General features: G+C 48.4%; 1 protein-coding gene across 3 annotated transcripts in view; it reads right to left on the bottom strand.

The window, feature by feature from the left end:
- Positions 1 to 14,511, bottom strand: part of LOC112219683 (integrin alpha-1) — an 81,169-nt gene that overhangs the window by 24,088 nt on the left and 42,570 nt on the right. For all 3 annotated transcript variants that reach the window (XM_024381163.2, XM_024381162.2, XM_024381164.2), the window contains 8 exons: positions 14,327 to 14,439; positions 12,892 to 12,980; positions 12,157 to 12,271; positions 10,901 to 11,028; positions 4,457 to 4,605; positions 4,158 to 4,308; positions 3,524 to 3,698; positions 2,587 to 2,660 (listed from right to left, as the gene is read on the bottom strand). In XM_024381163.2, the coding sequence (XP_024236931.1) occupies positions 2,587 to 2,660; positions 3,524 to 3,698; positions 4,158 to 4,308; positions 4,457 to 4,605; positions 10,901 to 11,028; positions 12,157 to 12,271; positions 12,892 to 12,980; positions 14,327 to 14,439 (994 nt within the window). The remainder of the gene's footprint in view (positions 1 to 2,586; positions 2,661 to 3,523; positions 3,699 to 4,157; positions 4,309 to 4,456; positions 4,606 to 10,900; positions 11,029 to 12,156; positions 12,272 to 12,891; positions 12,981 to 14,326; positions 14,440 to 14,511) is intronic.

Genomic DNA, 14,511 nt, shown 5'->3' with positions numbered 1-14,511 from the left:
AGGGGAAATGCCTGATGAATGCACATAAGGTTTGGGAGAAGAAAAAAAATGTTTTTTGTTTGTTCAAAGTGAACATCCTCTCACGGAAAAGGCATCTCTTGTTAGTTCTCCTCTCCCCCACAGCACAGGTCTCTCTGGGCTGAGAGAAGAGAGGAAAGAGAGGACAGAGGGTACCTCTTTAGTTGGATCATGGTGAACCAGCACAGGGATAGACAAGATGGTGAATGAAAGATCTCACTGGCCACACACCGGTCGAATCAATATATGATCCATGAATCCAATCCATGAAATTAATTTAAATGGAATAACGTTGGACTAACGTGGAATAGACGTTGAAGTGATGTCTGTGCCAAGTGAATAACGCAACACCCACCGTCGTTCTGTACTGTATCTGACTGGGGCCGATCAGCGGCCAGTCACAGATTCACAAACGTGATATCCTATAAACCGATCCCCATGGAAATATGCTGCACCCTTTAGCCCAGTGGGCTAGGACAGTGGGAGTACACTATTAAAAGAGAGTATTTTGAAACATAAAGCATTTGATAGATTTATGCAATTAGTTGCCCTTGGGTGTTGGGAAAGCCTAGTTGCATATTTTCCAACTGTTTCTTTTTTTAACAGTATAGGACAGTGGAAAGCAGGGGTAGAAGGAGTTAGTTGGAAAGGGGAAATGAAAGCAGGGGTAGAAGGAGTTAGTTGGAAAGGGGAATTGAAAGCCGGGGTAGAAGGAGTTAGTTGGAAAGGGGAAATGAAAGCAGGGGTAGAAGGAGTTAGTTGGAAAGGGGAAATGAAAGCAGGGGTAGAAGGAGTTAGTTGGAAAGGGGAAATGAAAGCAGGGGTAGAAGGAGTTAGTTGGAAGGGGGAAATGAAAGCAGGGGTAGAAGGAGTTAGTTGGAAAGGGAAATGAAAGCAGGGGTAGAAGGAGTTAGTTGGAAAGGGAAATGAAAGCAGGGGTAGAAGGAGTTAGTTGGAAAGGGGAAATGAAAGCAGGGGTAGAAGGAGTTAGTTGGAAAGGGGAAATGAAAGCAGGGGTAGAAGGAGTTAGTTGGAAAGGGGAAATGAAAGCAGGGGTAGAAGGAGTTAGTTGGAAAGGGAAATGAAAGCAGGGGTAGAAGGAGTTAGTTGGAAAGGGGAAATGAAAGCAGGGGTAGAAGGAGTTAGTTGGAAAGGGGAAATGAAAGCAGGGGTAGAAGGAGTTAGTTGGAAAGGGAAATGAAAGCAGGGGTAGAAGGAGTTAGTTGGAAAGGGGAAATGAAAGCAGGGGTAGAAGGAGTTAGTTGGAAAGGGAAATGAAAGCAGGGGTAGAAGGAGTTAGTTGGAAAGGGGAAATGAAAGCAGGGGTAGAAGGAGTTAGTTGGAAAGGGGAAATGAAAGCAGGGGTAGAAAGAGTTAGTTGGAAAGGGAAATGAAAGCAGGGGTAGAAGGAGTTAGTTGGAAAGGGGAAATGAAAGCAGGGGTAGAAGGAGTTAGTTGGAAAGGGGAAATGAAAGCAGGGGTAGAAGGAGTTAGTTGGAAAGGGGAAATGAAAGCAGGGGTAGAAGGAGTTAGTTGGAAAGGGAAATGAAAGCAGGGGTAGAAGGAGTTAGTTGGAAAGGGGAAATGAAAGCAGGGGTAGAAGGAGTTAGTTAGAAAGGGAAATGAAAGCAGGGGTAGAAGGAGTTAGTTGGAAAGGGAAATGAAAGCAGGGGTAGAAGGAGTTAGTTGGAAAGGGGAAATGAAAGCAGGGGTAGAAGGAGTTAGTTGGAAAGGGGAAATGAAAGCAGGGGTAGAAGGAGTTAGTTGGAAAGGGAAATGAAAGCAGGGGTAGAAGGAGTTAGTTGGAAAGGGGAAATGAAAGCAGGGGTAGAAGGAGTTAGTTAGAAAGGGGCAATGAAAGCAGGGGTAGAAGGAGTTAGTTGGAAAGGGGAAATGAAAGCAGGGGTAGAAGGAGTTAGTTAGAAAGGGGAAATGAAAGCAGGGGTAGAAGGAGTTAGTTAGAAAGGGAAATGAAAGCAGGGGTAGAAGGAGTTAGTTGGAAAGGGGAAATGAAAGCAGGGGTAGAAGGAGTTAGTTGGAAAGGGGAAATGAAAGCAGGGGTAGAAGGAGTTAGTTGGAAAGGGGAAATGAAAGCAGGGGTAGAAGGAGTTAGTTGGAAAGGGGAAATGAAAGCAGGGGTAGAAGGAGTTAGTTGGAAAGGAAATGAAAGCAGGGGTAGAAGGAGTTAGTTGGAAAGGGGAAATGAAAGCTCCAGGGGTAGAAGGAGTTAGTTGGAAAGGGCAAATGAAAGCAGGGGTAGAAGGAGTTAGTTGGAAAGGGGAAATTAAATCAGGGGTAGAAGGAGTTAGTTGGAAAGGGGAAATGAAAGCAGGGGTAGAAGGAGTTAGTTGGAAAGGGGAAATTAAAGCAGGGGTGTATTTATTACGAAAACCGTTTAAGAACCAAACAGAAGCAAGCAGAGCAAAACAAGAGTCTCTATTGGACAAATGTATGTAGGTCCTTCCTCCCTTCAGTTTGACTCCGTTTAAGAAACGTTTTGCAACAGAATTGGCGTAATGAATACGTCCCAGGAGTAGAAGGAAACAACAGTAGGCAATATGGACTCACCTTAGAGTTGTGGGCACTAAATCCTGCCTGGGACATCTCCATCTCAAACGACGAGGTGTAGTTACCTGACGTTGCTGTGGAAAGGACATTCACATTGATCCATTACTATACGATCACATTACGATACGATCACTCTCACTGATCCATTTTCATTGGAACTGTCTGCGGACTGTTTTTAATGTCGTTATTGTTTCTAAATTGTACGACTATGTGGCTGTTTGGATGATAACTCACTTCCCCCTTGGGGATGAATAAAACACAATCTCATCTCTTTTTATTTCACTACATAGAGAAGAACTCGAGCACAGCTCCGGAGAAGAACTCGAGCACAGCTCCAGGGAAGAACTCGAGCACAGCTCCGGGGAAGAACTCGAGCACAGCTCCAGAGTAGAACTCGAGCACAGCTCCGGAGTAGAACTCGAGCACAGCTCCGGAGTAGAACTCGAGCACAGCTCCGGAGTAGAACTCGAGCACAGCTCCGGAGTAGAACTCTCGAGCACAGCTCCGGAGTAGAACTCGAGCACAGCTCCGGGGTAGAACTCGAGCACAGCTCCAGAGAAGAACTCGAGCACAGCTCCAGAGAAGAACTCGAGCACAGCTCCGGGGAAGAACTCGAGCACAGCTCCGGGGAAGAACTCGAGCACAGCTCCGGGAAGAACTCGAGCACAGCTCCAGAGTAGAACTCGAGCACAGCTCCAGAGTAGAACTCGAGCACAGCTCCGGAGTAGAACTCGAGCACAGCTCCGGAGTAGAACTCGAGCACAGCTCCGGAGTAGAACTCGAGCACAGCTCCGGAGTAGAACTCGAGCACAGCTCCAGAGTAGAACTTGAGCACAGCTCCGGGGAAGAACCCGCCCTTGGCCACAGTTGTCGCTGAGATCAAAGTAGCACAAAGCATGTGGTCGCGATTTAACTAGAAGAAAGTAGCTCAGCCTACCTTCCAAGGCAAAGATCCTGCTTCCCAGAGCGTCTACGATGGTGAGCAAGGCAAACTCGTCGGACACGTTGAAGAAGTGATCTCCCACAGGATCGCTGGAGATGTTCTTGATCTCCTCAATGAACTTTTTCACCTCAGTGATGCTTCTGTTGTTCCTGTTGTAATCACCAAGCACCTGAAGGGAAACAAATAGTGTTGTTTTTTTATTTGATTTATTTAACTAACCGTTATTTATACAGGCAAGTCAACTAAGAACAGGTTCGTATTCGCAACGACGATATCAAGTCTGAAAAACAGTCCTCTATATACAGAATGTGGTCCATGTAGGGAACAGGATTTGAACCCATAACTCTTGGCCTGCCTGGGCTGAAAGATTCCCAGTTGCAGACTCCTAGTTGGAGGATTCCCATACTGTTTATTCTCTCCTGATTCATAGAAGCCTCTTACCAGGATTTCTGGAAAATCTGAGAATTCTTGGAAAGTTCCTGGGATTTTGCAACCCTCATACCAAACCATCTAAATTACGGTGTGTTTATTTGAGGTCTGTTAGGGCTGTGACTGTGATCTTGCCCTGACTAAAAGGTATGTCACAGCTTTTACTGTGGTGAGGCTGTTTTCATGGTCTTATACTCACTGCAATACCGAACCTCTCAATGTCGTCTTTCTCGCATTCTGCGGTGACATTTTTGAGGTTATGAGAGTCATGTGACTCTCCATCCGTCACGATTATCATGACCTTCTTGACCCCGGGCCGCGCCCCTCGCTCCACGGTGAAGGCCTCTTTCCTGAAAATCATAAATCATTTTTAACTCACTTCACACATTGTACAATAAATAGAAACACTTAACTGAGTGGAACAGTAAATTCAACTGAACTCAATTCAATTAAGTACATTTTCTGTAAATTGAGCAGGACCAGACTCTTGTACTGCACCTTGCTGTGTCGATACCCAGGAAGGTCATGGTCCTGACACCCTGTTGCTGTTCAAGATTCATCACTTTTCCCAGCAGGGATAGAGTGTTATTAAACTGGCTGAGGTTCACATTGTGAATGACTTGCTCTCCATACGACACAATGCCCACCTGGAACAAAAAGGCGGGATTCAGACAGACCGACACTCACTCGAACGTACAAATTCGCCCTCATCTCACTCGCCCTCTTCCCTTTAACCTCCTTTACCCTCATCTCACTCTCTGCCCTTCTCTCCAGTTCCCTCTTTTCTCACTGTCCCATCCCGTGGCACACTCCCAACACTCCAACACTCCCAACACTCCAACACTCCCACACTCCCAACACCCCAACACCCCAACACCCCAACACCCCAACACTCCCACACACTCCAACCCCCAACACTCCCACACTCCCACACTCCAACACTCCCACACTCCAACACTCCAACACTCCAACACTCCAACACTTCAAAACTCCAACACTCCCAACACTCCCAACACTCCAACACTCCCACACTCCAACACTCCCACACTCCAACACTCCCACACTCCAAACACTTCAACACTCCCAACACCCCCAACACTCCCAACACTCCCACACTCCACACACTCCAACACTTCAACACTCCCAACACTCCCACACTCCAACACTCCAACACTCCAAACACTCCAAACACCCCAACAGCCCAATACTCCCAACACTCCCACACTCAAACACTCCAAACACTCCCACACTCCAACACTCCCACACTCCAACACTCCCACACTCCAACACTCCCACACTCCAACACTCCCACACTCCAACACTCCCACACTCCCACACTTCAACACTCCCACACTCCAACACTCCCACACTCCAACACTCCAACACTCCCACACTCCAACACTCCAACACTCCAACAACACTCCAAACACTCCAAAACTCCAACACTCCCAACACTCCCAACACTCCAACACTCCCACACTCCAACACTCCCACACTCCAACACTCCAACACTCCAACACTCCCACACTTCAACACTCCCAACACCCCAACACTCCCAACACTCCCAACACTCCCACACTCCAACACTCCAACACTCCCAACACTCCAACACTCCAACACACTCCAAACACTCCAACACACCAAAACACTCCAACACTCCCACACTTCAAACACTCCCAACACTCCCAACACCCCAACACCCAACACCCAATACTCCCACACTCCAACACTCCCACACTCCCAACACTCCAACACTCCCACACTCCAACACTCCCAACACTCCCAACACTCCCACACACTCCAACACTCCCACACTCCAACACTCCCACACACTCCAACACTCCCACACTCCCACACTTCAACACTCCCACACTCCCAACACTCCCAACACTCCCAACACTCCAACACTCCAACACTCCAACACTCCCACACTCCAACACTCCAACACTCCAACACTCCAACACTTCAAAACTCCAACACTCCCAACACTCCCAACACTCCAACACTCCCACACTCCAACACTCCCACACTCCAACACTCCAACACTCCAACACTCCCAACACTCCAAACACTTCAACACTCCCAACACCCCAACACTCCCAACACTCCCACACTCCCACACTCCAACACTTCAACACTCCCAACACTCCCACACTCCAACACTCCAACACTCCAAACACTCCAAACACTCCAACACTCCCACACTTCAAACACTCCAAACACTCCAAACACTCCCAACACCCCAACACCCCAACACCCCAATACTCCCACACTCCCACACTCCCACACTCCCACACTCCAACACACTCCCACACTCCAACACTCCCACACTCCAACACTCCCACACTCCAACACTCCCACTTCACTCCAACACTCCCAACACTCCAACACTCCCACACTCCCACACTTCAACACTCCCACACTTCAACACTCCCACACTTCAACACTCCCACACTTCAACACTCCCACACTTCAACACTCCCACACTCCAACACTCCCAACACTCCCATACTCCAACACTCCCACACTCCAACACTCCCAACACTCCAACACTCCCACACTCCAACACTCCCACACTTCAACACTCCCACACTCCCAACACTCCCACACTCCCACACTCCAACACTCCCACACTTCAACACTCCCACACTTCAACACTCCCACACTTCAACACTCCCACACTCCCACACTCCAAACACTCCCAACACTCCCAACACCCCAACACTCCCAACACTCCCAACACTCCCAACACTCCCACACTCCAACACTCCCACACTCCCACACATCAACACTCCCACACTTCAACACTCCCACACTCCCAACACTCCAAACACTTCAACACTCCCAACACTCCCAACACTCCCACACCCCCCCAACACTCCCACACTCCAACACTCCCACACTCCAACACTCCCACACTCCCACACTCCCACACTCCAACACTACCAACACTCCCACACTCCCACACACTCCAAACACTCCCACACTCCCACACTCCCACACTCCAACACTTCCACACTTCAACACTCCAACACTCCCACACTTCAACACTCCAACACTCCCACACTCCCACACTCCAAACACTCCCACACTCCCACACTCCCACACTCCAACACTCCCACACTTCAAACACTCCCACACTCCCACACTTCAACACTCCAACACTCCCACACTCCCACACTCCAAACACTCCCACACTCCCACACTCCCACACTCCAACACTTCCACACTTCAACACTCCAACACTCCCAACACTCCCAACACTCCCAACACTCCAAACACTCCCAACACTCCCACACTCCCACACTCCCACACTCCAACACTCCCACACTCCAACACTCCAACACTCCCAACACTCCCACACTCCAAACACTTCAACACTCCCAACACTCCAACACTCCCACACTTCAACACTCCAACACTCCCACACTCCAACACTCCAACACTCCCACACTTCAACACTCCCACACTTCAACACTCCCACACTCCAACACTCCAACACTCCCACACTCCCAACACTCCAACACTCCAACACTCCAACACTCCCACACTCCCACACTTCAACACTCCAACACTCCCACACTCCAACACTCCAACACTCCCACACTCCAACCTCCCACACTCCCACACTTCAACACTCCCACACTTCAACACTCCCACACTTCAACACTCCCACACCCCAACACTCCCACACTCCAACACTCCCACACTCCCACACTCCAACACTCCCAACACTCCAACACTCCCACACTCCAACACTCCCAACACTCCCAACACCCCAACACCCCAACACTCCCACACTCCCACACTCCAACACTCCCACACTTCAACACTCCCACACTCCAACACTCCCACACTCCCACACTTCAAACACTCCAACACCCCAACACTCCCACACTTCCACACTTCAACACTCCCACACTTCAACACTCCCAACACTCCCACACTCCCACACTCCCACACTCCAACACTCCCACACTCCAACACTCCAACACTCCCAACACTCCCACACTCCAAACACTTCAACACTCCCAACACTCCAACACTCCCACACTTCAACACTCCAACACTCCCACACTCCAACACTCCAACACTCCCACACTTCAACACTCCCACACTTCAACACTCCAACACTCCAACACTCCCACACTCCCAACACTCCCAACACTCCAACACTCCAACACTCCAACACTCCAACACTCCCACACTCCCACACTTCAACACTCCAACACTCCAACACTCCAACACTCCAACACTCCCACACTCCAACACTTCAACACTCCCACACTTCAACACTCCCACACTTCAACACTCCCACACCCCAACACTCCCACACTCCAACACTCCCACACTCCCACACTCCCACACTCCAACACTCCCAACACTCCAACACTCCCACACTCCAACACTCCCAACACTCCCAACACCCCAACACTCCCACACTCCCACACTCCAACACTCCCACACTTCAACACTCCCACACTCCAACACTCCCACACTCCCACACTTCAAACACTCCAACACCCCAACACTCCCACACTTCCACACTTCAACACTCCCACACACTTCAACACTCCCACACTCCCACACTCCAACACTCCCACACTCCCACACACTCCCACACTCCCACACTCCCACACTCCCAACACTCCCACACTCCCACACTCCAACACTCCCACTTCACACTCCCACTCCCACACTCCAAACACTTCAACACTCCCAACACCCCAACACTCCCACACTCCAACACTCCAACACTCCCACACTTCAACACTCCAACACTCCCACACTCCAACACTCCAACACTCCCACACACTCCAACACTCCAACACTCCCACACTTCAACACTCCAACACTCCCACACTCCAACACTCCAACACTCCCACACTCCAACACTCCCACACTTCAACACTTCAACACTCCCACACCCCCACACCCCAACACTCCCACACTCCCACACTCCCACACTCCAACACTCCCAACACTCCAACACTCCCACACTCCCCAACACTCCCAACACCCCAACACTCCCACACTCCCACACTCCAACACTCCAACACTCCCACACTTCAACACTCCCACACTCCAACACTCCAACACTCCCACACTTCAAACACACTCCAACACCCCAACACTCCAACACTTCAACACTTCAACACTCCCACACTTCAACACTCCAACACTCCAACTCCACACTCCAACACTCCCACACTCCCACACACTCCCAACACTCCCACACTCCCACACTCCCACACTCCCACACTCCCACACTCCCACACTCCAACACTCCCACACTCCAACACTCCAACACTCCCACACTCCCAACACTCCCAACACTCCCACACCTCCACACACTCCAACACTCCCAACTCAAACACTTCAACACTCCCAACACCCCAACACTCCCACACTCCAACACTCCCACACTCCAACACTCCAACACTCCCACACTCCCACACTCCAACACTCCCAACACTCCAACACTCCCACACTCCAACACTCCCACACTCCCAACACTCCCAAACTCCAACACTCCAACACTCCCACACTCCAAACACTTCAACACTCCCAACACCCCAACACTCCCACACTTCCAACACTCCCAACACTCCAACACTCCCAACACTCTCAACACTCCCAACACTCCAACACTCTCAACACTCCCAACACTCCCAACACTCCCAACACTCCAACACTCCAACACTCCCACACTCCAACACTCCCAACACACACTCCAAACACTTCAACACTCCCAACACTCCAACACTCCCAACACTCCCAACACTCCCAACACTCCCAACCCCAACACTCCCAACACACTCCCACACTCCCAACACTCCCAACACTCCCAACACTCCCACACTCCAACAACACTCCCAACACTTCCAACACTCCCAACACTCCCACCACTCCCAACACTCCCACACTCCCAACACTCCCAACACTCCCAACACTCCCAACACTCCAACACTCCAACACTCCCAACACTCCCAACACTCCCAACACTCCCAACACTCCCAACACTCCCACACTCCAACACTCCCACACTCCAACACTCCCACACTCCAACACTCCAACACTCCAAACACTCCAACACTCCCACACTCCAAACACTTCAACACTCCCAACACTCCAACACTCCCACACTTCCAACACTCCCAACACCCAACACTCCCACACTCCCACACTTCAACACTCCCAACACCCCAACACACACTTCCAACACTCCAACACTCCCAACACTCCCAACACTCCCAACACTCCCACACTCCCACACTCCCACACTCCAACACTCCAACACTCTGAGACAGTCTGGTGAAGAAGGCCATGTGGTTTGGTCTGGTGAGTCTAGTGTGATGTCATTCTCTTTATATAGCACGCATGGGTACTTATCCAGCTATGGAATATGGGATCTATAAAGGGAGCACTTTGTAGGACAATATTTTCCAGTGCAGCACAGAGGAAAACTGTAATTTCACCATTAAGCTAAACCACTGTGAACCAGCTCCTCTCCAGAGGCAGGGATATTCTAAAAAGGACTCTCCATTCACATAAAACCCATTTATTAGTATTTTTAAGTAACCTTTATTTAACACATAATGCCCTTGGACTTTTAAACTAATAACAGTATGAGTGATGATTTAACAGTGGTTCTGAGACTGTAATAAATAGATGATCATCGTATCTCAAAGGCAAGGCAACAACCTATTATTATTATATTGTTACATCATTAAAAGACAGCGAATTGATTGCTGCTGGCATCTCTCTATTCCGTGTCCCTCCTCTTTTCTCTGTCCATCGCTCCCTTCTGTCCCTCTCTCAGTCATGTCCCAGAGTTGATACTGTGTTCTTAAAGGGTCCTTCTACGGGGTTCTTCGACAGGTACCGTCATCTAAAGTGTTACCCATTTTTTCCCTCTAGTATACAGAAAGGAGAAATCACCTGGGACAGTTTAGGTCCAATTTCGATATTTTTCAGAAACTTGACCAGGAACTCAATGATGCTGTTCCATGGCCATATACTATTGGAGCCGTCAAGCACCATGACAATGTCAAGCTCCTTGGCACACTCTGGAATACAAGAGGGATTCAAATAATGTGGCCGTTATGATCTGTGTAACACAACCAATATAGCACATTCTACACGCAATGTAGAATTTAGTTGGGGAAACAGACATGTGTTTTGTACATCAATGTTTAAACTGTTAAAGCCGCAGTTGCCAACAGTTTTTATACAATAAATGCATTAAACAGTTGGTTTGTGCAGTGGAGAGAGGTGAAGAGAGGGAGAACACTACAATACCCAGAAGCTCTCCCATCTACAGTAGTCCCTCTTGAGTCTGGTAAAAAAAAAGAGGCCTTGTTCCAATATCCACACTACCATAGTATACTACTTCAGAATACGACTGAGAATGAAGCAGAGGACATGCATTCTATTGGACATGCATTCTAAGTGGTACAGTATGCCAGAATGGATATCGGAACACAGCCACAGACTACACTATAATGTGCTTAGAATGCATGTCTAATACAGTGTCTGAGAGTGAGACTACACAGAGGTGGAAAGCTGTGTCTCATCTATACTGAGGCTTAATAGTCCACACCAGGGTTTGCCCAACTGGTGTCCTGCAGGGTGATTTTACTTGGCCCCCCAAAGTTTTCTGACCAAATTTTTGTTCTTCTTGTTGGCCATAAAATACCATAAAAACACCAGCAAATCAGCTCCAAGTGATTGAACTTCTGGAAATCTGTTCCAAAGTAACCCCCCTCTGCATAATAGAGAGACAGACTGTAATGTGATCGTATACAAGGTTTGAAATGATGATGTTTTAGTCAAATATTATATCTGTTTGGGCTTCTTGCTGTCAATGTGCAGTGTTAAGACAGCGATTACAAGTCTCTCTCAAAATCTGTCCTAACTTGGGCATGCATGGCAGCAAGAGACTGGAGAGTAGTTTACACTCAGTGGAATGCTCTTATGTACACAAGCGATGTTTCTCTCTGGGCCACGTGGCTCGAGGGGTTGGTTGGTTAGGGGGTGAAGAGAGGAATGGGTTGGGGGGGGGGTGTAGAGAGAGAAAGCTCTGCTCTGGTCTGTCTGGGGTAGGATGTAAAAGGAACACCAAGGTGAGGGATCATGCAGCACTGGTCTGACTGTAGTTCTCGGTGTGTGTGTGTGTGTGTTTTGTTGTCCTGTACCTTGCACGGCCGGGGCGATGGAGTTGAGTACCTGGAAGGTTGAGCTGACGTTGGTACATACCCCAGAGATGTACGTCTGCTGACCACACATGTAGCCGTACTGGGGACCACAAGCCTGGACAAAAATAGCACACACACACGCGCGCGCGCGCGTCACGGCGGAATCTGAAATAAGGTCATTAGGACCCTGAAACTTTTTGAAGAAGCAGCGCTGACGTTACCATGAGAACATGAACGCTACACACACTGGGTTAACCTGGACTCTGACGAGTAAACTGGCTCTCCGAAGTACAGTATCTGATAGGCTAGGACTCTCTAGTCAACAGCCCTTATATGAGCAGTGAGGTACAAGCCCAGTGAAGTGGCAGAGGGGGAAAGATCTGGTCAGATCCGGGCTTTGTAATGTATATCTTATGTCATGATTATAAATACTCAGACCCATTCTTCTAGACAGAGAGACAGAGACACAGAGAGAGAGACAGAGAGAGAGTGTGCCACAGGAGGTTGGTGGCACCTTAATTGGGGAGGACGGGCTTGTGGTAATGGCTGGAGTACGTGGAATGGCGTCGAAGACATCAAACCCATTCCATTCGATCGTTTCCAGCCATTATTATGAGCCGTCCTCCCCTCAGCCGCCTCCACTGTGTGACATATGTGTCAGCTCTACATATAGTAACAACCGTACTGCCTCTTGCAGTCCAGGGCTGACATCTAGATTTCCACATGGCCTCTTACCAGAAAGCCTCCTTGAGGGTTGGTAACCAGCGTCGTTCCCATGGTCATGTTATCCTTGACTTCGTGTAAGTTAGGAATTGTTGTGTTTTCTGGGAAAATATGAAATAAATAAATAAAGTCAGTGAAAGAAAGAAAGAGTCCTTGAAGAGAAAGAACAGCTGGTCAAATTCCTCTGTCCATTTTCCCATAGGCAGAAAGTCAGACTACCCTTCCAGAACCATGGAACTCTCCGGACCTCATTTTTAACGATGTGCACTACTGAAATGTAGCTATTTTATCTACCTCAGATAATTATGCATAGGCTATGGGCTATTTCTACCGTCTTTACCGGTAAAAGCATACACGCACCTTTTGTATTCCAGCATAAATACTGTAGCATAGTTAGCAGCGTGTGCTGAATTTGTCCTGTGTGGTTGTAAGATAATGGCTCTGGCTACACCGGGGTTGTGGGTTCAATTCCGACTGGGGGTCACAAATACTCAAATGTATGTGAGTACACTGTTGTAAGTCTCTTTGGCTAAAAAGGGTCTGCTAAATGGCATTCCATGTATAATTCAAATGTGCTCTCTGTCTAGAAGCATTTTTCAAAGACGTCTTATGGGGAATCATGCAGGCTAATCTCATAATGTCCTCTCTCTGTACTCATAATTCACGTCACGTCCAGTGACTGCAGAACAACGCACGGCCCTGTCAAGCTGTAGTATAATACAATCATTGTCAGGCGCACACTGTATTTCACCAGATTGTATGGTGGAGAAATATTCGTAGAATTTTACCGGAGAACATTACAAAAGAAACTGTATATATATATAAACAATACATAAACAATACATAAACAATACATAAACAATACATAAACCATCAAAATATTTAACAAACAACAGATAATGTCAACAAAATGGGTTGCAGAATTTGAATACATCCCCAAAATGAATAGATTTTTGTTCCACTAAATTGATAAATCCTAATTCATCTCAACCCTGCCTTTTGGGAGTGAGTCAGTATCAGGGTTGGGGGTGAATTCCATTTCAATTCAGTCAATTCGGGTTCACTTCCTTAAATCGACTTTATTGAAATGGAATTGACCCCCAACCCTGTTCAGTATCGAGCCATCAGAAGCCCCGAGGGATGGTGAACGACGCGCATGCAGCAGAGGCAGCATGCGGGTTATCTGGTTAGCATGATATAATTATGAGTGAATGAGATGAGACATTCAAATCCTGTTTATGTGGTGTCTTCCTGTGCTGCTGCTTTGGCTCACGTCCTGTCCAGCACACAAGGCAGGGAGTCCCAGACCAGCACACTGGACGATGCGAGGCTGTGTGTTTGGTTGCTAAAACCTCAACTCAGACGCAGCTAATAGAGGGAGTATCAATAGCAATCCCATGCAACCCACATATGCAAACACATACACACACTGTAAAGGAGGGCTTACCAGGCAGCTCCAGTTTGATACATTTAGGGTTTGGTCCTCGATCCACAGGGCATTTGTAGACATCTCCAGTCCGTTTGGCTGGCTGGCCGGCCAAGGGAGAACCGATAAGTACCCTTTAAAGACAGAAACAGGGGAAGAGGTTAGTATTCCATACCCACCCAGCATAAACATAAAAGCAACAACTA

This window comes from Oncorhynchus tshawytscha, linkage group LG20 (assembly GCF_018296145.1).
Source record: "Oncorhynchus tshawytscha isolate Ot180627B linkage group LG20, Otsh_v2.0, whole genome shotgun sequence".
NCBI classification, from domain to species: domain Eukaryota; kingdom Metazoa; phylum Chordata; class Actinopteri; order Salmoniformes; family Salmonidae; genus Oncorhynchus; species Oncorhynchus tshawytscha.
Note: the sequence above shows the minus strand (reverse complement) of the source record. Positions and strands in the feature narration are given on the sequence as shown.